We start from the raw sequence: 27705 nt of genomic DNA on the forward strand, positions 1-27705 counted from the left end.
GTACAGCAGAGCCAGAGAGAAACAGATGTAGCAGAGTCGAGTTTGCCTGCCAGTTTTAATGCTAAAGCCTGCTGGGACCAAGACAAAGCTTGAAAATTGTTTCTGATGAACGTTTATTTAGGTAAAGCTGCTGTTCAACTATATACAAGGTCTGGACTCAATCTTTCGTTTAAATCCCTCAATTATTCCCCCTATTTATTGCTTCGGAGAAAAGACCGGGGTCCAGCCATATCCAGGTAGGAGCACCGTGACACACAGAGACATTTTAGGCTGCACTATACCACTCGGCATTCCTACCAAACCTAGGGCGCATTATAGAGGGCCCTAGGTGGAGGCGCCTGTTGCACAAAGAAGTATCATGCCAAGTGCATAGTGATGTGCTAGATGTAACATACATTTTTATTGTGTATGTTGATGCGATACCAGGCCTAGGCAAATCTAATCCAGGTCTAGGAGCCAGTTTATCATGAATCTGATCATTTAGTCATCACGACAACTAGGTTTTGTCTAGCGCTGTCCCATACTGAGTGGTGACAACAAATGCAACCACATATTTAGTTATAGGTGGTCTGCGCAGGTATTATTTCTGAGGGACTTCAAGCTTTGCTTTACTTTTGCAATACAAGGTGTCTCAATCCAACACCTCTAGAAGAAAGTCTGTCACTAGGCAGCATCCAAACTCATTCAGCCCTTGTTGATGCCATTTATTAAAGGGGTGGTCCCAGAATGACATGCTAGAAGTGATGCGTCGTTTTGCACATCTATCTGCTGATACCAATGGTCTAATGACTACCGCGTGTCTCATGACTTCTGTAAGAAATCAGACTGCAGTGTTACTCCAACTGTCCAACTGCCATACATTATCTGTTTTATATTTGTCTACATTCTGCTTATATTCCCAAGAGTAAGCAGTACTTTACAGTATAACAAGAAAAAGTCATTGCAGTCACCCAGAGGAGGCTATGATGCTCCTGGGCACAGGCTGAACTTCAGGGAATACATCACTAGAGTGCAGTGTACATGGAAAATACTATTAAATTATGAATACAAAATCTGTTGTTTCACATAACGACAAAAAGCAGAAAAACATTTACTTCAACTTAACCCTTTCAGGACCAAGCAATTTTTCACCTTTCTGCCCGGGCCATTTTTTTGCCAATCTGACATGCGTCACTTTATGTGGTGATAACTTTAAAACGCTTTTACTTATCCAGGCCATTCCAAGACTGTTTTCTCGCCACGTATTGTACTTCATGACAGTGGTAAAATTGAGTCCCAAAAATTAATTTTTATTTATAAAAAAAAGACTAAATTTACCAAAAATCTGAAAAAATTAGCAAATTTCCAAGTTTCAATTTCTCTACTTTTATAATAGATAGTAATACCTCCAAAAATAGTAATTACTTTACATTCCCCATATGTCTACTTCATGTTTGGATCATTTTGTAAAACGTTAGAAACGTTAGAAGGCTTAGAAGTTTAGAAGCAAATTTTCTGAAAATTTCCAAAACACACTTTTTAAGGACCAGTTCAGGTATGAAGTCACTTTGTGAGGCTTACATAATAGAAACCACACAAAAGTGACCCCATTTTAGAAACTACACCCCTAAAGGTATTCAAAACTGATTTTACAAACTTTGTTAACCCTTTAGGTGTTCCACAAGAATTAATGGAAAATGGAGATGAAACTTCAGAATTTCACTTTTTGGCAGATTTCCCATTTTAATAATTTTTTTCCAGTAACAAAGCAAGGGTTAACAGTCAAACAAAACTTAATATTTATTGCCCTGATTCTGTAGTTTACAGAAACACCCCATATGTGGTCATAAACTGCTGTATGGGCACATGCGCAGAAGGAAAGGAACACCATGTGGTTTTTGGAAGGCAGATTTTGCTGGACTGTTTTTTTTGACACCATGTCCCATTTTAAGCCCCCCTGATGCACCCCTAGAGTAGAAACTCAAAAAAAGTGACCCCATTTTGGAAGCTACGGGATAAGGTGGCAGTTTTGTTATTACTATTTTAGGGTACATATGATATTTTGTTGCTCTATATTTCACTTTTTGTGAGGCAAGGTAACAAAAAATAACTTTTGGCACGGTTATTTTTTGTTAATCATCTGACAGGTTAGATCATGTGGTATTTTTATAGAGCAGGCTGTTTCGGAGGCGACAATACACTGATATCTTGAAACAAGCCATAGTTTATTTTTATTTTTTGGGTGATTGTCTTAGGTAGGGTATCATTTTTGCGGGATAAGATGACTGTTTGATTGGCACTATTTTGGGGTGCATATGACTTTTTGATTGCTTGCTATTATACTATGCGATGTAAGGTGACAAAAAATGGCTTTTTTCCTACCGGTAATGAGGTATTTTTATAGAGCAGGTTGTTACGAACGCGGCGATACCCAATGTGCCATTTTTTTTTTACATTTAACACAATAAAAAGCATTTTTGAAACAAAAAAAATCGTGTTTTAGTGTCTCCATAGTCTGAGAGCCATAGTGTTTTTTATTTTTTGGGAGATTGTCTTGGGTAGGGGCTCATTTTTTACAGGATGAGGTGACGGTTAAATTGGTACTATTTTGGGGGTTAAATTGGTACATATGCCTTTTTGATCGCTTGGTGTTGCACTCTTAGTGATGTAATGCATAGGAGTTAATGCGTCGGCATCAGTGATCTCACCGATGCCGGCGCATACAGCAGGGTTCAGTCAGCTTCTGGACCCACCCGATCAGTACGCCGTACATGTACGGCGCAGGGCGTTAAGGGTTTAAAGTACACAACTTACAAAGCTAGCCATTTCATACTCAATAATATACATTGATTTCTTTAGCATTTTGCTTATTAGGCTATTTAGAAGACTAAATGTTTATTAGGTGCTCAATAATGTAGCTGAGCAGAGGCCACAAAATTTTTTATGTTGAGGAGTATTTTTAGCAAGGAATATGAAATAATACACTGGGCTGAAATTTATTTTCTCGCCATAACTTTATTTTTCTGTAGATGTAGCTGTCTAATAGCTTGTTTTTGCGAGAAGAGATGTATTTTTTCTTAATACATTTGGGGTATGTATAATTTAGGCCTCATTAACACGACCGTGGTGTGTTTTGCGGTCCGAAAATTGCGGATCCGCAAAACACGGATGGCGTCCGTGTGCATTCCGCAATTTGCAGAATGGCACGGACAGCCTTTAATATAAATGCCTATTCTTGTCCGCAAAGTGCGGCAAGAATAGGACGCAGTGGCGTAGGGATCGCCATAGCAATGGCTATGGGGCCCTACGCCACTGGGGGCCCGCCGCCGACTGAGGATTAAAAAATAAAAATAAAAATTCATGTGGCCAGCGGGCCGGGCATGGTGCTGTGATAGGGGATCGGTCGGACTCGGAGCCGGAGGGCGGAGGTAGAGAGGCAGTCTGGGAGGTGGTTGGCTGGAAGTGGAGGAGGCGGAGTCGCAGACTTGGAGCGGCACTTTCAAGAATAGGAAGCTGCGTGCGAGGTGAGCTGCTGGAGTGTGTGGGTCAAGTGCCGGGGCCCGGGGCCCACTGCTCCTGGGGGGGCCCGCTGTGCCAGCTCACTCCTGCAGCTGCATATGATAGGTCCCAAATGTCGCGGGCGGCTGCCCGCATGTCCCGGCTTATGATAAGCCCGGCCATGCAGGCAGTGTCCTGCCTCTCACTCACTGTGCGATGCTGCCTCCTTGGCTCCGCCTCCTCACACAGCCAGGGAAAAGAGCTCGGGAGCCTTGAGAGAGACACTTGCAGAAGGAGGGGCCGGGTCCCAGGAAAATAACCCTATCATTGCCTCCTCCTTCTGCAGTCCTCCTGACATGCCCCACGTTCTTCTGTGATCACCAGTAGGTGACCAGTGTGGCTGCTCCTGCCTTTCTACCATGACACTGCAGAGTTGCTTCCTGTCCTGCTTGCTGCTGGCCTGTCTTCAAACTAGTAAGCTGCTTTTTTTTTTCTTCTTTTGTCCAGTTGTTTAATTTTAACCCCTTGAGGCTCAGCCATGTCACAGTGACTGAGCTTTTTCCATTAGCCAAATAGTGAGTCTCAGCCAGCACCACTACCCTCCCATGATGTCCCATTTACTTATAATTAGGACACGCTGTAAGATTTAGCATGGAGAAGTAGTACTTGTCCATGCTAAATCTTTAGAGTTCGTCCTTAGTAGGTGTTGTCAGTAGTTACTGTCACTCAGCGCTGCTGTCACCACCAAGTTTCGCTGATGACCCACCTTTAGGGTCCAGTCACACAACCATAATTCTGGGTCCGCCTCCGTGCCACAATTTTGCGTAATGTGTGCGGACCCATTCATTTCAATCGGGCTGCAAAAGATGCGGACCGCAACAGTTGTCAGTGTTCCCTGTACAGAGAGAGAAGAAGGGGGCCTGTATAGAAAGGATCAGTATGAGTCTTCTCTCACATCACCGTTCAGCCATTCCGTTCTCCTGCTCAGTTTAGGAGCAGGAGAATGGAAAGGACAGATTCGGAACATAACGGAGACAAACGGAGCCTACGGACCCCATAGACTATAATAAAGTCTGTTTGGTTTCCGCTCAGAAGATGATTTTGGAGCAGAAACAAAAGTAGTGCATGCAAGACTTTTGTCTCCGCTTCAAGAATCTTCTTCTGAGCGAACACCTAACAGACCCCATTATAGTCTATGGGGTCCGTAGGATTAGTTCGGCTCCGTTATGTGCCGAATCCGTCCTTTCCATTCTCCTGCTCCTAAATGGAGCAGGAGAACGGAAAGGCTGAACGGTGATGTGACAGAAGCCTGAGCTGTCACTGGGTTTTCACCTCTGTCTCAGGCGGCTGCCTGCATGGCCCAGCTTATGATAACCCGGACCATGCAGGCAGTGTAGTGCTCCACTCACTATGCGGTGCTGAGACAATGGATGGAGCGGATTGCGGCGGTGAGCCTGCCCCATACACAGCAGGTGCTGTGACGATCTCACCATCGTATAAGTGTCTGTCCATATATATGTGTCTGTCCCTGTGTGTGTGTCTGTCTGTCACCTGAGTCTGTGTGTCTCTCCCTGTGTGTGTCACCATCACCATGCCCACAGTGTTCCCTTTGTCTTGACGCAGCTGCATCAGGCGTTCTGTGCGGGGCAAGAAGAAGATGGAAGAGGAGGCAGCACCGCCAGCATGGAGTCCCATGGGAGAGGCACAGGGAGGCACATTAAGGACGTAGGTAACACTACCACATGATCTACACTAGTGTTATCTGTGGTTTTACATAGGACTGCAGGTAACACTACCACATTATCAGCTCTAGCGTTATCTGTGGTTTTTACATAGGACTGCAGGTAACACTACCACATTATCAGCTCTAGCGTTATCTGTGGTTTTTACATAGGACTGCAGGTAACACTACCACATTATCAGCTCTAGCGTTATCTGTGGTTTTTACATAGGACTGCAGGTAACACTACCACATTATCAGCTCTAGCGTTATCTGTGGTTTTTACGTAGGACTGCAGGTAACACTACCACATTATCAGCTCTAGTGTTATCTGTAGTTTTACATAGGACTGCAGGTAACACTACTACATTTTCTGTACTCAGATAGCCAGTACTGTGTTATCTGTGTTGTTACAAAGAACTGCAGGTGATATCTACTACATTATCTATACTCAGAGAGTTATCACTATGTAAGGGGGCCCACTGAGACTTTATCGCCTAAGGGCCCACAAGGACGGATCTGGCATTTTTCCCTATAGGAATGTATTAGTGCCGGATCTGTCTTTCCGGCCTGCGCATGCGCAGACCGGTAAAAATGTGAAAATAAATACAAGACGGATCCGTCTGTCCGCATGACAAGCGGAGAGACGGATCCGTTCTTGCAATACATTTGTAAGACGGATCCTCATCTGGATCCGTCTCACAAATGCTTTCAGTCACATCAAAATCAGTGGATCCGGCGGGCAGTTCCAATGACGGAACTGCCTGCCGGATCACACTGCCGAAAATGTGAAAGTAGCCTAGGTGGCTGTTTCTTCGCCAAAATGCCATTAACCATTACCACACCACACTATTAATTAATGCAGCTGCGCCTGCCAGGCTTGAGCAGGTATATGTGTGAATAGGGAAGATGCTGAGATCCGGCTGTTCCGGATCTCAGCATCTTCCCTAATCCATATTCACACATATACCTGCTCAAGCCTGGCAGGCACAGCTGCATTATTTAAAGAGGGGGGGGGGGGGGGGGGGGGGGAAGCATACATTTTTTTTGCTATGGGGCCCAGTCATTTCTAGCTACGCCCCTGTTTGGAAGTTTATTTCACAAGAGTCTTCCAGAATTCTAAATGGTGTAGAAGGAAAAGGCCCCCCACCATACCGATCATGACGTGTATTCATATAATACAAGGTGTCCCACGAACAAGTAGCCCACCTCCAAAATCTCCAAATCAAACTGCCTAATAGTAAATCTTTCTACGTTGTCTATAGCAACCAATTAGAGCTCAGCTTTCATTTTTTCAGAGGCCTGTAGGGACTGAAAGCTGAGAGATTTACTATTAGGCAGTTTGATTTGGAGATATTGGAGACTGGCTACTTTTTCGTGGGCCACCCTGTATAATGAAAAACAGTAGTGGAAAAGGTTTTCTTTTTCTGTGAATATAATTAAACACCCAAAATCCAGCTGATCCTCTCCACCATTAGTATGTAAAATAACATATCTCTAAACTGGAAAACTAATAGTGACAGGACTCTGACAATATATCTTACCTTATAGCTTAAAGACATATGCTTGCCATACTGAAAAGCCATAGACTGGACCTCTGGATCATGCTTTGCTAGTTCCATAGCTGCTTGACAGCTTTTAGCCAACAGTGCACCATGAGACAGAAAAATGTGTTCCATCCAGTTTGTTATTCCAATGTCATCAGTGAAGGCATTTTTCTAAAATAAACATGGGTAAGAAAATATGAAACTACATGCCTACTGCTGTTTTCAACATACAATATACATGCTATAGCATTTTATATTGCTACACTATGGGGGAGTTTTATCAAGACTGATGTAAAGGAAAACTGTCTTAGGCCCCTTTCACACGGGCGAGTATTCCGCACGGATGCGATGCGTGAGTTGAGCGCATTGCACCCACACTGAATCCCGACCCATTCATTTCTATGGGGCTGTTCACATGAGCGGTGATTTTCACGCATCACTTGTGCGTTGCGTGAAAATCGCAGCATGCTCTATTTGGTGCATTTTTCACGTAACGCAGGCCCTATAGAAATGAATGGGGTTGCGTGAAAATCGATTTTCACGCACGGTTGCTAGGAGATGATCAAGATGGAGACCCTGTCTCCTTCTTTGCTGATTGCAGGAACAGGACCTGTGGTGACGTCACTCCGGTCATCACATGATCTTTTACCATGGTGATGGATCATGTGATGACCGGAGTGACGTCACCACAGGTCCTGTTCCTGCAATCAGCAAAGAAGGAGACAGAAGAGAAGCCGGGCTGTGCGAACAAGTGGACTAAGGTGAGTAAAATTATTATTACTTTTTTTAACCCCTCCAGCCCTATTTTACTATGCATTCTGTATTCAGAATGCTATTATTTTCCCTTATAACCATGTTATAAGGGAAAATAATACAATCTACAGAACACCGATCCCAAGCCCGAACTTCTGTGAAGTTCAGGTTTGGGTACCAAACATGTACGATTTTTCTCTCGCGAGTGCAAAACGCATTACAATGTTTTGCACTCAGGCGGAAAAATCGTGCATGTTCCCGCAACGCACACGCACCTTTTCCCGCAACGCCAGTGTGAAAGAGGCCTTAGTTGTCCATAGTAATCAATCAGATTCCATCTTTCATTTTCCAAAGGAGCTCCTTTACTCTATTTTTAATAATCTCCCCCTATTCACATTTCCAGAATGTCTTTCTCTAATGCAAATTTAGAAGTGCAACTCATAAAAATCATTTTCAAATTCCCATGGTGCCCATTCATCACTAGATGCAGAAAAGAAGTTAGGTTAATACTCCAAACATGATGATGAATAAAGCTTTAAAAGCTTTATTAATACGATTCATATATAAATGTCATCCTAATCTACCACTGATGTCATCAAGCTAATTGTGATCATCCCTGATGAAAATATAAGAATATATAAGAATTAATATAAGAATCATCCTGACTTAAAGGGTTATTCAGGAAATTTCAAATTATTCCCATTCCACAGGATGGAATGTCCACCGATTAACAGAAATACCCTGCAGAGCCCCCCGAAATGAACAGGTTGGGCACGAGTACTGCTGCTTAATAAATTTCTATGAGACTGGTGGAGATAGCTGAGCAAAGCTCCCCACTATCTCCGGCAGGGCCCATAGAGTAAATGAATCTGCAGCGTGCAAGCTTGACCTGCTGCTCCATTCATTTTGGAGTGCCCTGCGGTGTACGAGGGCCCAGTTTTTGTGATCAATAGTGTTTCCAGCAGCAGGATCCCACTGATCAGTTATTCCCTATCCTGTGGCTTGATGGGGTTGTCATAATAATAATAAAAAAATTATACTTACGGTCCCAAGACCCTGCTGGCGTAAGATGTCTCAAATCTATTAAGAACATGATTCTTAATAAATTTGGCAAATTCAGCTTTTATTTACACCACTTTTCTACCCTATTTCTACCCCACATTTTTGAAGAGTAACACAAGCTGCAGAAAAAAAGCTATACATTTTTTAGCAAAAAATTTAAACTTTTTCACTGCACAATGCATCACAATCATATTTTAGGTCAAATTTCTGAAGAACTGTAATTTATGTCATTGTTTAGAGACTAGGAAATAGCCACCTTCCCAATTATATGAATACAATTTAAAGGGAACCTGTCACCGGGATTTTGGGTATAGAGCTGAGGACATGGGTTGCTAGATGGCTGCTAGAATATCCACAATATCCAGTCCCCATAGCTCTGTGTGCTTTTATTGTGTAAAGAAAACGATTAGATACATATGCAAATTAACCTTAGATGAGTCCTGTCCCTGAGATGAGTCCAGCACCGCCCCGCATCCTCAGAATCTCCTCCTTGCTCCCAGACGTCAGAAAGCTAGAGCGCCGTAATCTTGCAATGCGCAAGCTAGCGCATGTGCAGTTCTTTCCCTAAGGCTGATGCCAGCACAGGGAAGGAACACTATGACGACACTGTGCGTGCTCTAACTCGTGCATCGCGAGATCACGGTGCTCTAGCTTTCTGTTGTCGAGGAGCAAGGAGGAGATTCTGAGGATGCGGGGCGGTGCTGGGTTCCTTCACAGTGGGCTCATCTCAGGGACAGGACTCATCTCAGGTTAATTTGCATATCTATCAAATAGGTTTTTTTTTACACAATAAAAGCACACAGAGCTATGGGGACTGAATATTGCGGATCTGCTAGCGGCCATCTAGCAACCCATGTCCTCAGCTCTATACACAAAATCCCGGTGACAGGTTCCCTTTAAAAGTGCAAAGGACAGTCACTTACAGCTTACATTATATGTCATGTTAATAATAAACAGGCTGTATGCTAATAGTCTCATTATTCTGTGCAAAAAAAATTTGAACTGTTGCCTATTGTAGAAAGTGCAACACTTGATATGCCTAGAAAAGAATGAAATTCAAACCCATCTCACTCTTATAAGGTATCATCTTTCTAGAAATCAAAACCAGAGACTAAATCAAATTCCTGCTGCAGACTCTAATCTTACTAACTTGAGCACGTGCCAAGAGGTGCAATGTTACACGGAGAGGAGGGATCACAAAATTAGAGACTGATTTGAAAAGAAACAATATCTTTTGTAGCAAGAAAGCGTCATATCAAAATTCACCATGCACAGACAGACTATTAATTCAGCAATGGTAAGAAGGTAATATAATGACAGTTCAGAACTTCATAGAGGATTGGATGAAATAACAGCACATTAAAGCCATACTGTAGGTAGGACCTGGTTTTCTGTTAATCGACAAAAATAAAATTGTTATACCAATCAATTTATCCATTTTCAATGTACTGTACCTGGGAGATAACTCAGTACATAGAAAGATTTGAGGAGTTAAAATTCCGTTCAACCATTGGTTCTCACTCTGCAGAACTGGGGTATAGCAAAAGTGGTGCCAATATTCAGAAAGGTGTATAAGTTTGTAAGATTAACCTCTATTCTCGGTAAAATGTTTTCTAGCTAAAGTTGCTATCTTGGAGTATCTCAATGGAAATAAACGTACAACTCCATATCAGTATTGGGTGCACCAGGGGTCTGTCCAGTGAAACGAATCTGGTCAGCTTCTAGTTTGGCACATGAATTGAGAATGCTGGGTCTAGGGGAAAATGTGCGTAATTAGGTTAATAACTGGATCAGTAATAGAAAAGAATGGAGGGCTATTAATGTAACATCCTCAAGCCACAGGCTTGGGCAGAGAAATGGCTGTAAAGAAGCACTCTGCATTACAGACAAGGATAGGACTGTTCCATTATGGGCTGGATATTCCGTTCCGCAAAATGTGAAATGCACAAGGCCGCTATCTGTGTTTTGTGGACTGCAAGAACAGTTACGTTTGTGTGCATGAGCCCTAACTCAGTTGAATCCATACATTTTGAACCTTTTTTTTTTATTATGGCTACCTTGGTATGTGATCTCAAGTTTGACACCTTGCTCTAATGTGACCCCCCCCCCCCCCCAACTTATTTTAGGTTGTGTCCTCTTGTTCTTGTGTTGTTGTATTATTTTTTTTCATTAAAACACTTCATTCCTAAAACATTTTATGCCTTTAACACGCTTAAAGGTTTCGATCATGTCCTCCCTTTCCTTCTTTTCTCAAGGTTATACAGATTAGGCCTCATGCACACGACCGTTGTTTCATTCCGTGTCCGTTGTTCCGTTTTTCGTGATTTTCTGCGGACCCATTGACTTTCAATTGGTCCGTTGAAAACTCGGCTAATGCACCGTTTGTCATCCGCGTCCGTGATTTCAGTCCGTCAGAAAAATATAACCTGTCCTATTTTTTTCACGGAAAACAGTTCGCGGACCCATTCAAGTCAATGGGTCCGTAAAAAAATGCGGAGCACACAAGATTGTCATCCGCGTCCGTGTCCGTTTTTTTTACTATAATTTGCATGGCAAACTTGACTTAGATTTTTTTTTTACTTTCCTTCATGTCTGGTGATCCTCCAAAAATAAAGGAAGACACACGGAAACAAAAACGGACACGGATCACGGAACAACGGAATCCCCTTTTGCGGACCGCAAAAAAATACTGTCGTGTGCATGAGGCCTTTAAGCGGTCATTTATCAAACTGGTGTGAAGTAGAACTGGCTTAGGTGGAATCTGATTGGATGCTAACGGCAACTAAGCCAGTTCTACTTTACACCAGTTTAATAAATGACCCCATAAGTTCTTTAACCCTTTCTACCCTGGAGGCTTTTTTGACTTTGCGTTTTTGCTCACCACCTTCCCAGAGCCATACCTTTTTTATTTTTCCATCCACATAGTCGAGAGCTCATCTTTTGTGGGCCAAGTTGTACTTTCCAACACCACCATTTAATATTGCATAGAATGCAGTGGGAAAAAAATTCTAAAGGTGGTGGAATTGGAAAGAAACGCAATTTTGCCACAGTTTTATGGGGGGGGGGGGGGGGGGGGTTTGTACGGCGTTTATTAGGCAGTAAAACTCACTTGTGATCTTCATTCTCTAGGTCAGTACAAAATCAGCGATACCACATATGTATACTTTTACTTGCGTTTTGATGTTGAAAAAAAATTAACTTACATTTAAAAAAAAAAAAAGTTTGCTGCCATATTCTGACCCCTATAACTACTTTTTTGTAGTTATGTGTGCAGAGCTGTATGAGGGCTCATTTTTTGCGGGGCGATCTATACTTTTCATTGATACCATTCTGGGGTGTGTACGGCTTTGTGATCACATTTTATTAAATTTTTGTGGGAAGAGAAGTGACCAAAAAATGAAAAATCTGCCATTTTGACCCTTTTTTTGTTTAGTCTTTTTCCATGGAATTAATACTCTTGTATTTTGATAGTAAGGGCATTTACGCATGTGACGATACACATGGTATTTATTTTGGGGAAAGGGGGGGTAAAATGAACTTTTATATTTTTTTTATTTGCAAAAACTTTTACTATTTTTTTTTACACTTTTTTTTAGTTCCCAAAGGGAACTATAACAATCAATCATTTGATCATAGACTCCAGTAAACTTGCATTGGAGTCTATGATGATTTTTACTACTTTCCTATGGAGCCCTATTACAGGCAAGGGCGTCATAGGAAATACTATGCAGCAGCCTCCTGTCATTCACAAAGACAGGGCCTGCTGCACACAAGCTCCGGCTCCTCCGATCGCCGCACGGGGAGCTGGAGCATAACCGGAAGCGGACATTTTCGGTTTTTAGCGTGCTCAGATGCTGTGGTCAGGCTTTACCACGTCATCTGAAGGGTTAATTGTCTGCGAACGGCATTACCACCGGTCGCGGAATAGTACATCACATGTTGGGAAGGGGTTAAGTCTCTCTTGATATGTTTCATGCTTCAGACCCTCCTCCATTTTTTAGCCCACTTTTGCACCCATTCCATTTTATCTACGATATCTGTCAGACTATAAGACACACTTTTATTCCCCACAAAAGTAGAGAAAAGGGTCAGCGTGTCTTACAGTCCGAATGCTAATGACCATTTATGTTAAGGAAGCGCTCATCGTTATACGAGAGGCGTGGGGAGGTGAGGGCAGTGAAGCGCTGAGCAGTGCTTACCCTCCCTGGTCTTCTTCTGGGTCCCTCTGTGCACTGTGTCCTGACGTAGGTGCACACTATGACCTGATGCTGTGCGACGTCGGGTCTCTGTGCAGCGTGGGCCGTAAGAAGCGGTGTGGTGAGTCCTGGATATGCAGTGCCATCAGGAGCAGGCAAGGTAAGTTTATTTTTTATTTTTTTTACCGCCTGATCTGAGGTCTGATGGGGGTCTTATATGTGGCTGATGGAGGCTGGGGGTCCTGATCTGAAGCTGAATGGGGGTCTGATCTGAGTCTGATGGGGTCTGATCTGAGGTTAATGGAGGCTCGTGTGTCTGATCTAAGGCTGATGGAGGTTAGGGGGTCTGATCTAAGGTCTAATTAAGAAGAAGGGTCTGCTCTGAGGTCTGATGGAATTTTTTTTCAGCTTTTTTTTCTAATCCAAATCCAAGGTGCATCTTATAGTCCAGTGTGTCTTATAGTCCAAAAATACAGTTTATCTTTTTGTAGGTGGGGTCTCTAAAATTGGACACAGTATTCCAGATGTGGTCTCACTACCTCTCTATTGTGGGATCATGATCTCTCTCTTCCTACTGTTTATACCAGCAGGAAAAGCCCTTCAGAATGTCAGCACTATATAAGGGAGTTCAAAAAATAAATAATAAATAAAATACCTCTAGCTATACAGCCAAGCATCTAGCTTGCTTTCCCAGTTGCATGCCCACCCTGGGCACTCCTACTGAAGCTGTCTTATCTCAGGACCCCTACATCCTTCTTTTCTGAAGTCCTGGCTAATACAGAACTGCCAAGGTTCTTTCTCCCCAAGTTCATTATTTCACATTTGTACACATTGAACTGCTGTTACTATCATTTGGACCATTTGTCCAGAGAAGCTAAAGCATTTTCCATGTTATTAAATAGGTTTTCCAAGTGTTTTTTTTTTACTGATGACCTATCCTCTGGATAGGTCATCAGTATCTGCTCAATGGGGGTCCAACACCCGGGACCCACGCCGATCAGCTGTTTGAGAAGGCATCGGTGCTCGCAAGAGCGCCGCTGCCTTCTCTCTGCTTACCAAGCACCGCAGTGTACATTGTATAGCAGCTGTGCTTTCTATCACAGCCCAGCAGCATTCACTTCACATGGCCTAGGAAAGCTACTGTGAGCACTGCTGCCTTCTCAAACAGTTGATCTGCGGGGGTCCTGGGTGTCGGACCACCACTGATCAAATAATGATGACTTATCCAGAGGATTGGTCATCAGTAAAAAATACTTGAAAATAAAAAGGGAAAAGAGTTGTTTCGGGTGACAGCCCTTTATCAGTGCAGAGCAGAGATAGGACAGCTACTCAGTAGAGAAGCATCTGCTGTTCTGAAAGCATCTGTTTAACCAGTCTTTCCAGACAGGCGATGTTCCTAAAGACTGGAGAATGACCAACGTAGAGTTGTTGCGATACCAAATTTTTGATTCGGTTTCGATACCATGAAAAAGTATTGCGATACTCGATACCATTCGATACCACGCAAAAAAAATAAACAAAAAAAGCCACGTGCATTCCTCATTTTTAAAAATGGCGAATCACGCAGTTTTTATTTTATTTTTTCTGTTCCGGCATTCACCACCTAGATTTTTTTTTATATTTTAATAGTTTGGACTTTTCTGACGTGGCGACGTAATATGTTTATTATTTATATATTTTATATGTGAAATTGGGAAAAGGGGGTGATTTATACTTCATATTTTAGTGTTTTTTTTTTTTTTTTTACACTTTTTATTTAATAACTATTTCCCCCCCTTAGGGGCTAGAACCTGGGATCTTTCATCCCTTTTCCTATTCAGCCTGATAGATCTCTATCAGGGTGAATAGGACTTCACACTGTCCCTGCTGCTCTGTGCTTTGTGCACACAGCATCAGGGATGTTACCATGGCAACCAGGGCTTCTGTAGCGTCCTGGCTGCCATGGTAACCGATCGGAGCCCCAGCATTACACTGCTGGGGCTCCGATCAGAAGCTGCCACTGCACCACCAATGAGGGGAGGGGAGAGGTCCCTGATTTTAATACTGGGGGGTTGAGATGGGCCGGCGCACTGTGCCACCAATGATTTTAATGGGTTGGGGGGCACACTGCACCACCAATGATAATTACCCCTTTATACAGGAGGCGGGTACTGGCAGATCAGCGGCAGTTAACTGCCGCTGATCGCAGCTCCCTGTCAGGGGCAGGGTGCCGGCAATGCGATTCTGCTGCCAGCACCCGCCTCCTGTATGTGTTAAAGACTGACTACTATATGGGACTCCAGACTTTCACTATCAGGCCACACAGAGCGGCGCCCAGCGATGTCTCAGCACTCACCATTAGTCCTGGGCGCCGCTCCGTTCGCCTGCAGTGCTCCATTACTGTCTCCTCTCCTGCTCCACATGCTGCTGATTACTATCGGAGCGATGGGAGGAGACATCAGCTTCACTAGTGGGCGTTCCTTCTCCCTGGCTGTAGCGCTGTCCAATCGCAGCGCAGGGAAAAGGAACGCCCACTAGTGAAGCTGATGTCTCCTCCCATCGCTCCGATAGTAATCAGCAGCATGTGGAGCAGGAGAGGAGACAGTAATGGGGCACTGCGGGCGAACGGAGCGGCGCCCAGGACTAATGGTGAGTGCAGAGACATCGCTGGGCGCCGCTCTGTGTGGAAATAAACCTATCATTGGTGGCGCAGTGCGCCCGCCCCTCCTCCGCCCCTCTCTTCTCATTGCCGCCTTTCCTCCGTGGTGCCGCCCCTCCTCCGCCCCTCTCTTCTCATTGCCGCCCCTCTCTTTTCATTGCCGCCCCTCCTCCGCCCCTCTCTTCTCATTGCCGCCCCTCCTCCGCCCCTCTCTTCTCATTGCCGCCCCTCCTCCGCCCCTCTCTTCTCATTGCCGCCCCTCTCTTCTCATTGGTGGCAGCGGCAGCAGCACAGGGGGGAGGGAGGACAGCTTCCTTCTCCCCGTGCTGCTGAGAGAACATGAGCGCGCCGATAGCAGCGCGCTCATGTTCAGAGATACTAGGCTGCGCAGAAGCGCAGCCCAGTATCGAAAAAACGGAAATCCCGGTATCGTATCGATACCGGGACAAAAGTATCGATTGGGTATCGAAAATTCGATACCCGCAACAACCCTAGACCAACGTTGTACCAATCCACAAGAAGGGTAGCAGAGAAGAAGAAGCTGGAAACTACAGATCAGTTATGTACCTTTTTTTCTCAGAAAAACACTGCATAACCTATAAGACTCCTTACATCTACTAGGGGCTCTCCACAAGGAGAAACAGTATTCCTTGGACGCTGACAAAGGCCTCTCGCTCAGTTAAGCCAGTTCTCTCACTTTTTTTAAAAACTCATTTGCATATCTAAGCAGTGCTGACATTGTCATAATTTGTTGACGGCTGGAAAGAAAATTATAGGATTTTGCTCTTGAATCTGCAACAAAATCTGCATACGTTGCGTTTGGATTTTGCCTTGCAGTTTTCTATGGATTTGCAGCAATTTCACCCTGTACAAAACTCAGGCAACGTAAAAGATATAGGTAATATACCATAGGTAATAAAAATAAAAACTGAATGCAATATGCTCTGTCATGGCTTCCAAATCCAGCACATGTTTTGAGGAAATACTGGAAAGAAAAAACTCCTTTATTTTATTTATTCAATTTTATAGTGCAAAATACTCACAACACTTAAAGGGATTTTCTGGAAATAATTAACTATTAACTAAAGGCCCCAATCCTGCATCTCCCACTACACGTTTCATAATTACCTGCTCTCCATCGCTCCCATCACCTTTAAGTCCACAACATTTTTCTTGGGGCTGGGTCATAGATATGGTCACCTGAGTCGGTGCAGCCAATGACTGGCTGAGAGTATTGGATATCCCTGCAGCGGTCATGTGCCATTCATATGACTGCTGCAGCCAATCATGGGCCTAAACGGTCAAGTGCTATTTATGCACACGTGACCACTGAGGCTAGTGATCGGCTGCAGCGGTTATAAATGGTACATGAATGCTGCACACCCCCTGGAGGATTGGAGGAAGAGGGATCAGAATGGAGGTTCAGTACCTTTAACACGTGAATAGGGTTTTTGTTTTTAAGTTTATTTTACCCCTGCCCCGCCTAACAAATTTAAGATTAAGATTTAATGGACGTTACTAATGCAAATTGTATCTTAATTGTAAAATATGATACTCACCTCTGGCAAATATGAATTTTCATAGTATATTCCCTGCACCAGATCACCAATGGCACCAGATACTAACTCTACAACCTGCAACGACATTGATATAATTATTTCAGCAGATATCAGAACACAACACATTACTAACACATTTTCAAGAAATGTTATTGCTTCTAGTTTGAACCTAACGTATAGTGAAAGCTTAGATCCAGACATCTGCTAAACGAATGCTGGCTTAAAATCGAATACCTATTAGCTTAGATGGTTGGCCTATTCTGCTGGTTCAACCAACCTTGATCTAATGTGTATGACCACGTTAAAGCTTTTCTGGGACCCCTACATATTTTGATAAGAGCCTGGAAAATCTAAAATAAAAAATAAGCCTTGGTCATAGAATAGGCAGGCAGGTCATTGCTGCAGCACGTCATTATTCTGTTGACGTACCCAACTAGCTTGTGTAATTGCTGAGGGCAGGGTTCAGCTGCAACGATCAAGTGGAGTAGTCAGTGACTTCATTGCTGCAGTGCACCAAAGACCACTAAGATTAATAGAACAACAGGGGATTGCACATGTAAGTCTTATATCTTTTTATTTTATTTTAATATTTTAGACCATTACTGCCCTTCAACAAAATGTTTTGGGGACCTGGAAAATCCCTTTAAGGCTTTAGACCTTACTGTTTGATGACATCATTCACACACTACCATATCTTTAATGAGATGAACCTGTTTTATTTATTCACACCAAAGTTATCTTCTAAAGAATATGGATATTCCAGTAAATATTGTAATAAAATGTTCAGATATGCAGCCATCTGAGATCAACCCCAATATTCTGGGATTTGTTACTCTTCAAGAACATTGCTTTTATGACATAAAGGTGATACAATTTTTAGCTACAGTAGATACAAAAAACGTAAGAGTTTAATCTCCTTAGAAAGTGATAAAGTCTTAGGCCTCTTTCACATGGGCGAGATTTCCGCGCGAGTGCAATGCGTGAGGTGAACGCACTGCACCCGCACTGTATCCGGACCCATTCATTTATATGGGGCTGTGCACATGAGCGGTGATTTTCACGCATCGCTTGTGTGTTGTGTGAAAATATCAGCATGCTCTATTTTGTGCGTTTTTCAACGCAGGCCCCATAGAAGTGAATGGGGCTGTGTGAAAATCGCAAGCATCCGCAAGGAAGTGTGGATGCGGTGCGATTTTCACGCATGGTTGCTAGGAGATGGTCGGGATGGGGACCCGATCATTATTATTTTCCCTTATAACATGGTTATAAGGGAAAATAATAGCATTCTTAATACAGAATGCTTAGTAAAATAGGGCTGGAGGGGTTAAAAAAAATTAAAAATAATTTAACTCACCTTAATCCACTTGTACGCGCAGCCCGGCTTCTTTTCTTTCTTCTTCTTTGCTGTGGTGGAGGAAACATGGTCCGTCACATGGTCCGTCACATGAAACATCACCATGATGATGGATCATGTGATGGACCATGTGATGAGTGCAGTGATGTCATCAAAGGTCCTTTACCCAGGTCCTGAAGAAAGAAGAAAAGCCTGGCTGCGCGAACAAGTGGATTAAGGTGAGTTAAAAATGTTTTTTTGTTTTTTTTTTAACCCCTCAGCCCTATTTTACTAAGCATTCTGTATTAAGAATGCTATTATTTTCCCTTATAACCATGTTATAAGGGAACATAATAAAATCTACACAACACCTAACCCAAACTTCTGTGAAGAAGTTCGGGTTTGGGTACCAAACATGCCGATTTTTCTCACGCGCGGGCAAAGCGAATTAAAAGGTTTTGTACTCGCGCAGAAAAATCGTGCATTTTCCCGTGACGCACCCGCATCTTATCCGACCCAAATCCATGACGCCCGTGTGAAAGAGGCCTTAGCATTTTCTTGGTTTATTATGTTTTTGGACATAATCAGGACTGAAACATTCTGGAATGCTTCTTGGTTATCATTAACGGGAACATGCGGCCTGAAGTGGAGGAGCTGAGCAGATTGAGATATAGTTTTGTGGGAAAAGATTCACTATTAGTTGTATTTCATTCCTGATCATTTCAGACTATGACATCAAGGAGGCTGTCCTATCAGTGATTTGACAGCCTTCCCTCTATGACAGATGTCAATCACTGATAGAATCGCCTCCATTACTCCAAAGTCTAGAATGAGCAGGAATTTAAGTGAATGACATAAGTTATACTGAAACTTTTCTCACAAACTATCAGTCTGCTCCACTCATCCTGGTCTATACCATTCTGCCTGTAGAAAGGCCTGCATTTTCAACAGGACAGGTTCCATTTAAACAAAGTTTTACACTCCACCTTTAGTTTGCACTTACAACATTAAGGGGGAGATTTATCAAGACCAGTGCTTTCTGCGTCGGTCTTGATATCCCCTGCAGTGTCGGCACAGGCCTCATCATAAATTAGGTGCATCCTCTGGCAGTTTGTGCACCTAAACAGATATCTACAATAGCTCAGAGCTACCGTTCTGGCTTAATTTGCATCAGAAAACTGGTTTAACGGAAGGTAAATCTGTCTTAGCTGTTGGCCACACCCTTTTCCAGCCTCTACCATGCCTCCTTTTGTTAAAGTGGCCAGGACGGCATAAAAAGAGGCATTTGCAACTTTTTTCTTTCAAAAAGTTGCATTGAAAAATCGCAAACAAATATCTTGCAACTTTTTAATGCCAGTTTGCTGGAGCAAAAGAGATGATAAATCTCCCCCTAGGTGTTACAAGATAATTTGTTTAAATGATACATTCCATTATATGCAACTAAAAGATCAGTGATAAAAGATAAAAATGTTTATTTTTGATTTTGAACATTTGTGTCACAATAAAAACCGTTGCTATTGGTAATCAGTAACAGTAATTGTTCCCTGCCAGCAGTAAAGATAGAAAGCTCTGTCAGATCCTCAACCACTATTTTCCACACCATTGATCATTCATGCCTACAGAGGCCTTTAGTCTCTTCATTGCAATGTGAAAATGTATGTAATGTTTACTTCACAGCATACTTCAAATGTTTGACAACCCACCCCTAATAAAATACATAGAAGTGTTAAAAACATAATTATTTGTGTTTATGTGGGATAAGAAGGGCAGTATAAGTAAGTGCTGAATGCAATAATAAAAATGCCTTCAGGCACCTCCATCTGCTCTAATATGGAGACAAGAGGCAGTGTTTGCTGCCGGGTGAAGCTGCCATCTGAAGCTCATTTGCTACCTTCTGCCATCTCCCTCAGTAGTAGGACAGCATATCCAACGTCTGTACTATAGCACTGACTAACCTAATCCACGTATAACCAATGCCTATCAGGAAAGGCAGATTACACTGCAACACAGAAAGTTGTACCATAGTGTACCGAGGACTAATACAAAACCTACAACTGAAAGTGGGCTGTATGTTCATAAATTTAAGTGCATATGGACTATGTCTATACAGGTGGAATATTATATTATTCATATATATGTTCACCCAACTTCAGACTAGAAATAAATCTATGCAATCTGAAGTCTTAAATATTTATCAGTCATCATTGTTTAACCACTTGCCAATCACCCACTGTAAATTTACTGTGCATGTTGGATCTTTAAAGACTGCCCCCGCTCAGAAGCTCAGCGATTGTCCGTGATTGGCGATAACACTGCTCATGGACTTTAAACCCCTCAGATGCCGTGGTTAATTGCGACCACATCTGAGCTGTTATTTTCCAGGAGCGCTGATCTCACACGGCTCCCCTGCAAGGAAACAGAGGGAGCCATTCAGTTGCTATGACAGCCTCGGGCTCTCTGAACTATTTGAGGCCTGCCACAGACATGTTACTATGGAGCCCTGCCTGTGGCAGTGCTCCATGGGAACACAGTGAATCTCCCGTGGGCTGCAAAGTTGAACCACTGCAGTCTGGGAATGTTAAAGTCCATTAAGGGGACTTGAAGTGAGAGTAAAAAAAAAAGTGAAAAAAAGTAAAAATAAATAAAAAGATATAAAAATTCTAATCACCCCCTTTTTCCATATAAAAAATAAAGCTCACTGATAGAGAGGACGCTTTGCTGAATTTCTCCAAGAAATTCACTTAGTTCCAAATTAATTCATCATGACGTACGTTAAATCGGATATATCCCGGCCTGCAGGGAGAGTGTATCTCGGTGTACATCACTGTGCATTGCAGCAACATGCATAGCTAGTCTTCTCTGGTAGTGAAACATTTACTATATGTCAGTATGACAGGGAGGTCTCATACAGTATATGGGCGTGCACATTATCGTGCAGGCCATCAACAGTCCTACAGTAGATAATCCCTAGCTAAACCAAAATAAAAGCATATAGCAGATTTTAATAAAAGGGAAAAAAAAAAAAAAAAAAAAACACTGTGCGCCCCTGCAGGAGCTGTATCCCAAAGACTATTTAGTGGAACAAAAGAAGGACATGGAGGCAGTGCCAATAAAGTAGTGAAGACCCAATAACAGTAGAATTATACAGGTTATTCACCCCAATCTCAAGGCCTAATATAATTACTGATCCATTAAACAAGGTAAACACCCCAAAAACTGTTAAAATAGACATGTTATTCACCCCAATTTTTGAATCAATGGAATTGCTTCTCTATTAAACAAGGTAGACACCGTTCAATTACATAGCTCTATACCCTACACAGGGATTGATCTAAACTGTGCTGTCTCCTATGGATCCCTTGAGCTTCACATTACAGTCCCTGCACTATCCCTGCAGTCTCCCTATGCTCTCTGTACAGTGTCTGAAAACTCTCCGTACACTATCCCTGCTCTCCCTAGTCAATATTCTACAATTAAAAGCTAGCACTTTTCATGACCCTAGCACTTGTTATGTGTCTCCCTATGCTCTGATCATAGTGAAATGGTGGAGACTATGTGGGATGAGGCTTTTAAAGGGTTGTGACACTAGCTGCGGATTGGCTGTCTGCATGGTGATCTTGCGTTCCTTACTTTCACTTCGTAACATGTGTAGCCTCCATTTCAGGAAAAAAAAAAAATTCTCCTGAAGTACAAAGAAATTCAGATTAGTTGTGAATCGAATTTTTCCTAAACCTCAAATTGAATTCCACTTCAGATGCTTTGCTTCGCTCAACACCACTCATTAGTATTGCTACATCCCAAAATGCCCATTTAAAATATAACGGCGTAATGCAAAAAAAAAAAAAAAGAATAAAAAGTGATTAAAAAGTCATGCACACCCAAAAATGATACCAATAAAAACTACAGATCACCCTGCAAAAACTTAACCCCTGCACAGTCATAGACATAAATATAAAAAAAAGTTATGTGGGTCAGAAAATGGTTGTGTAAAGAAAGAAAAACTTTCATACTAATTGTACTGACCAGAAGAATGAAAAGAACAGGTCAATTTTACCGCATAGGGAATGCCGCAAAAATGAAACCCATAAATTGGTGGTTTTTCCCAATTCCACCCTATCTGGAATGGTGGTGTGGGCTACTGGTAGCGTTCTTTGTTTTTAATTTCATGGAGTTCATGAGGAGACATGAAGAACAGAGAGGAGGGACAGGTGGGGCTGTGGTAATGAAGACTGTATACAAGAGCTGCTGCTCATTACTACATCCCCCACCCTCTTTGCCGTACTTCATGTGTCCTAATGAACTCTATTCCTACAGAGATTCAGCTGAGGATCATATTAAACTGTATTCAGGATCATAATCCCTGACAAGAAGGAGAGGAGACTGAGGCAGCTCTTTAGCTCAGTGTTGTGAAGTAACTTGTCCTGGTGTGTGATTAGGACAGCTTTTGTGTGCGCTAATAGGATGGCGGCTATTTTATTTCCCCTGATGATTGCTCCCCAGACAAAACGAGCCATTATAACTAATGGCACGTATTTGGGAATATATTTATGATAAAGTAAACCCCTTTAAGGTATACATATTTTTTTCATAGAGTGCAAAAATAAATAAATAAAAAGTGATATAACCATATAGTCAAGTGCATGGCAAAAGGTCAATTTTTTTAAAGATTTTTTTCAAACCTATTTTCCCTATAGAAATTTATGGGAGCACATAGGCCAAACACAGAGTCTGAACCCAGAGTAGGTGGTGTACTGCTTTGAAAATCTAAAGATACCTTCACATGCCTAGGATTAAGTCTGCTCTCAATCTTCCTTCCACATGTGTTAATTGACAATCTGCTTTGCAGGAAAAAGAAGCAACATCTTCATTCTTGGTATGGATTGCACACTTGTTATATCGCTATAAAGTATATTTGTCATTTGCATTCAAACTGAAGTAAAAGTCACTGCCTATAGACTCAGTCATGCTGAAAAGCCCCTTATCCCCTTAGTGACCACCCTTACACATTTTTATGGTCGTCACTAAGGGCCTTAGGCTGGGCCGACCCAGTCTAAGAGCTGTATGGATCTTCTGTGCAGCAAAGAGCGGTTGCTCAGCTCTCATATGAGAACTGGCCACCTGCTCTAACCACCTGGACCAGCAGAAGCACCTACCTGGGCCCCTTAGATCGCACAGTCAATAGCAACTGCAGCATCTAAGTGGCATACAGAGAGCATGGACTCCCTTTGTCTCCCATCGGCATCCTGCGAATCATATCATGGGATGCCAATGTCTGTGCACAGCAGGCTGCATTCTAGCAGGTCGCATCTCTAGGGCATAGACTGCTGGTGACTGTCAGTATAGCACTGACAGTATAATTCTCTTGTACTCCATAAGGCTACTTTCACACTAGCGTTCGGGGCTCCGCTTGTGAGTTCCGTTTGAAGGCTCTCACAAGCGGCCCGAACAGATCCGTCCAGCCCTAATGCATTCTGAGTGGATCCGCTCAGAATGCATCAGTCTGGCACCGTCTGTCCTCCGCTCCGCTCAGCAGGCGGACACCCGAACGGTCCGCCTGGCCGTGCGGAGGCAAACGGATCCGTCCAGAGTTACAATGGAAGTCAATGGGGGTGGATCCATTCGAAGGTGACACAATATGGTGCATTTTTCAAACGGATCCGCCCCCCATTGACTTTCAATGTAAAGTCTGGACGGATCCGTCTGAATACAAATTGTACTTAGACTTTTTTAGTAAAATATAATGCAGAATAATACCGGATACCATTGTTTGCATTATAGGAGCGGATCCATCTGTACAAATACCAGACGGATCCGCTCCGAACGCAAGTGTGAAAGTAGCCTTAGCAGTACAAGAGAATTATAGAAGTCATCAAAAGATTGTCAATTAAAGTCACCTTGTGGGACTGTTAAATGGATAAAAAAAAAGTAAAAAAAAAAAATATTATTCCAAGTAAAAATTTGTTTTTATTTAAAAAAAAGTCTTTCAAATGGAAAAAAAAGTTCAAAAATAAAATTCCCTCCCCCTTTTTTTTTTTTCTTAAGAGGTTTTATTGTGCAAAAGTAGTGAAATGTAAAAAAAAAAACCTATTTGTTTTGGTATAATTGTAATCATACTGACCCAGAGAATAAAGTAATCATGTTATTTGTCTGAAAAATGAATGCCGCAAAATTCATAATGTAAAAAGTTAGTCCCAGTATTGCTGTTTTTACCTATCCTCACAGAAAGTGTTAATAAAAGTTAATCAGTATGCTATGTGTACCTCAAAATGGTGCCATTAAAAACTAAAACTTGTCCTGCAAAAAACAAGCCCTTATACGGCTGCATCGACAGAAAAAAAAAAAAAAAAAGTTATAGCTCTTGGAATGCAACGATGAAAAAGTAAAAAATTGTTTGGTCATTAAAGGGTTTATCCAAGACTAATAAAAAGGTGATCATACTTACCTGGTCCCTGACAATGGGTTCAATCTCTGTTGCTCCTGGGCCGGCTCTTCCTCTCCCTACAGCGCTGAAAACATCTGTCAACAGAGGGAAACTGCCGCAGCCAATCACAGGTCCCCACTGCGGCCTGAGACTGGCTACAGCACTCACATGTCCCCCCGTTGACAGATGTTGTTTTCAGCACTGCAAGGAAAGGAAGAGTCAACCCAGGAGTGGCAGAGACCAGGTAAGTATAATCACTACCATCGGTCAGCCACTCTGGGGTCTTTATTAGTCTTGAATAACCCTTTTAAGGCCCAGAACAGGATGGTCACTAAGGGTTTATAGCGTTTATAATTTGACATTAATCATAACAAGCAGCTCAATAAATCTGTAGGTGGTGACAATCCGCACTGCGATACCTAAAAATAATGATTCAAAACAGAACTGTAAACTTAATGCACCAATTTCAAACAAGTATAGCTTGAGGCTACCCCTACAGCTGCTCTCAAACTTTTCGCTTCTTGAATGTTTAATTTCGTATGCATGCACTTCTGGGGACATCTGATCCTTCCTATAACTCTGCCTAGGTCTGATTGAATTAAGGGATTTTGTTTCAGTCTTTATCATTCTTGTAATTGAAGACATCAAGCTGAAGGATGTAGCCCTAAATAACCCTATACCTCTCAGTATCACAGTCTGTCTTTATTTGATAATAAAACTTCCTAAAGACCTATTGTGTTTCAGTTATTCTTTCCTTGCCCCCTGGTTAACACTTTCCTTACTGATGGAACCCACAAGAAGCCACGCGGAAAATGATATATATATTTTTTTAACCAAAAATAAACCATTAGCATACAATGGGGTGTGAATGGCTGGATTTATCATAAGGTATAAAGTTACAAATAAAGCAATACAGTAGTCTTCCGTTAATCAGGATGATCTGTCATGTAGCCTACGCTATGCTCGCCTGCCCCAAAGACTTGTAATAAGATCTATTGGAAATATTGCTGTAACCGAAGCCCTGAAGAAACTAAAAGGACAATGTATCTACAGTGTTACCAGATGTGCTTAGTTATTTAACTGGGGAGCAGAGTAAAATGAGGTGCCTTCCGCCCTCATCGTTTCCCAGATGATATCAGATAAGACCTGGCTCCCAAATTGTAAAGTATTGGATTACGCCTATAGGTCTGCAACAAGCTGAACTTAAAAGTCACTCCTCATATTAGATTACAGTATATGCAGGAAGAATCCCCAGATCATTCTGACGGCTTGGACGTCGTGCAGGTCAATCAGCGAGGAGAAAATCTTAGTTAGTAAAGTGGTCTCAGTTATGAAGCTGGTACTGGTAATATGAAGAGGAATGTACAAAGACACGGAGTCCTGCTCTAAATGTCAAAGTGATAGAATGAACTTTTAACAATGCATCTAGCAGTGGAGATCCAGCCTTCTTCCTCCCGCTGCTGAAACCTGAGACACTGCACAGATTATCTTTCCACTTCAAACAAACTACCCACCACCACAAGGTTATATACATTCTGTGCAGTCTCAAAATATAATCAGAATCCTCTCCACTCTAAAGTTTTACTAAGAGATTCAAAAAATGTCAATCACAGATTTCTTAGAAAAAGTGAAATGAAATACCATTCACTGTAAAGGCAAAGTCCATGGCTGCAGTTATAGCGCCCTCCTCTGTATCACCTTCACTTAGCCAATGATGGCAATCCCTTCTTAGTGAATATATGCCACACATAATTTATTTTTACAATAGAACTTATTGCCCATTTAAACTGTAAAAAAATGAAGTGTGTTTTTGGGGTTTTGTTTTTATGGTGTTCACGGTGCAATGACAATAAAATGTTAACTTTATTTGGCGGGGAGGTATTATTATTGCAATACCAAAGATTTATATATATATAAAAATAGAAAAAATTGCAGCAGCGGGAAACCAAAATGAAAGAAACTCGGGTGCAAAGCCCAATGGGAATAAGCTTACGGAATGTTTAGAGACAAAAAAGCAGGCAGCACTCCATACTTGTGGTGAAAAATGTGGAACTTTATTCACCCATGTGACAAGGCAACGTTTGTCACATGGGTGAATAAAGTTCCACATTTTTCACCACAAGTCTGGAGTGCTGCTCGCTACATATATATATATATATATATATATATATATATATGCATACACAGTACAGACCAAAAGTTTGGACACACCTTCTCATTCAAAGAGTTTTCTTTATTTTCATGACTATGAAAATTGTAGATTCACACTGAAGGCATCAAAACTATGAATTAACACATGTGGAATTATATACATAACAAAAAGTGTGAAACAACTGAAATATGTCATATTCTAGGTTCTTCAAAGTAGCCACCTTTTGCTTTGATTACTGCTTTGCACACTCTTGGCATTCTCTTGATGAGCTTCAAGAGGTCTTCCAACAGTCTTGAAGGAGTTCCCAGAGATGCTTAGCACTTGTTGGCCCTTTTGCCTTCACTCTGCGGTCCAGCTCACACCAAACCATCTAGATTGGGTCCGGTGACTGTGGAGGCCAGGTCATCTGGCGCAGCACCCCATCACTCTCCTTCATGGTCAAATAGCCCTTACCACACCTGGCGGCGTGTTTGGGGTCATTGTCCTGTTGAAAAATAAATGATGGTCCAACTAAACGCAAATCGGATGGAATAGCATGCCGCTGCAAGATGCTGTGGTAGCCATGCTGGTTCAGTATGCCTTCAATTTTTAATAAATCCCCAACAGTGTCACCAGCAAAGCACCCCCACACCATCACACCTCCTCCTCCATGCTTCACGGTGGGAACCAGGCATGTAGAGTCCATCCGTTCACCTTTTCTGCGTCGCACAAAGACACGGTGGTTGGAACCAAAGATCTCAAATTTGGACTCATCAGACCAAAGCACAGATTTCCACTGGTCTAATGTCCATTCCTTGTGTTCTTTAGCCCAAACAAGTCTCTTCTGCTTGTTGCCTGTCCTTAGCAG

General features: G+C 42.3%; 1 protein-coding gene across 2 annotated transcripts in view; it reads right to left on the reverse strand.

Annotated features, from left to right (window-relative positions):
• Window positions 1-27705, reverse strand: part of PDSS2 (decaprenyl diphosphate synthase subunit 2) — a 196750-nt gene that overhangs the window by 13791 nt on the left and 155254 nt on the right. For both annotated transcript variants that reach the window (XM_044289937.1, XM_044289938.1), the window contains exons 5-6: window positions 16953-17027; window positions 6742-6915 (exon numbers count right to left, since the gene is read on the reverse strand). In XM_044289937.1, coding sequence (XP_044145872.1) covers window positions 6742-6915; window positions 16953-17027 — 249 coding nt within the window. The remainder of the gene's footprint in view (window positions 1-6741; window positions 6916-16952; window positions 17028-27705) is intronic.

This window comes from Bufo gargarizans, chromosome 4, assembly GCF_014858855.1.
Source record: "Bufo gargarizans isolate SCDJY-AF-19 chromosome 4, ASM1485885v1, whole genome shotgun sequence".
Lineage (NCBI taxonomy): Eukaryota > Metazoa > Chordata > Amphibia > Anura > Bufonidae > Bufo > Bufo gargarizans.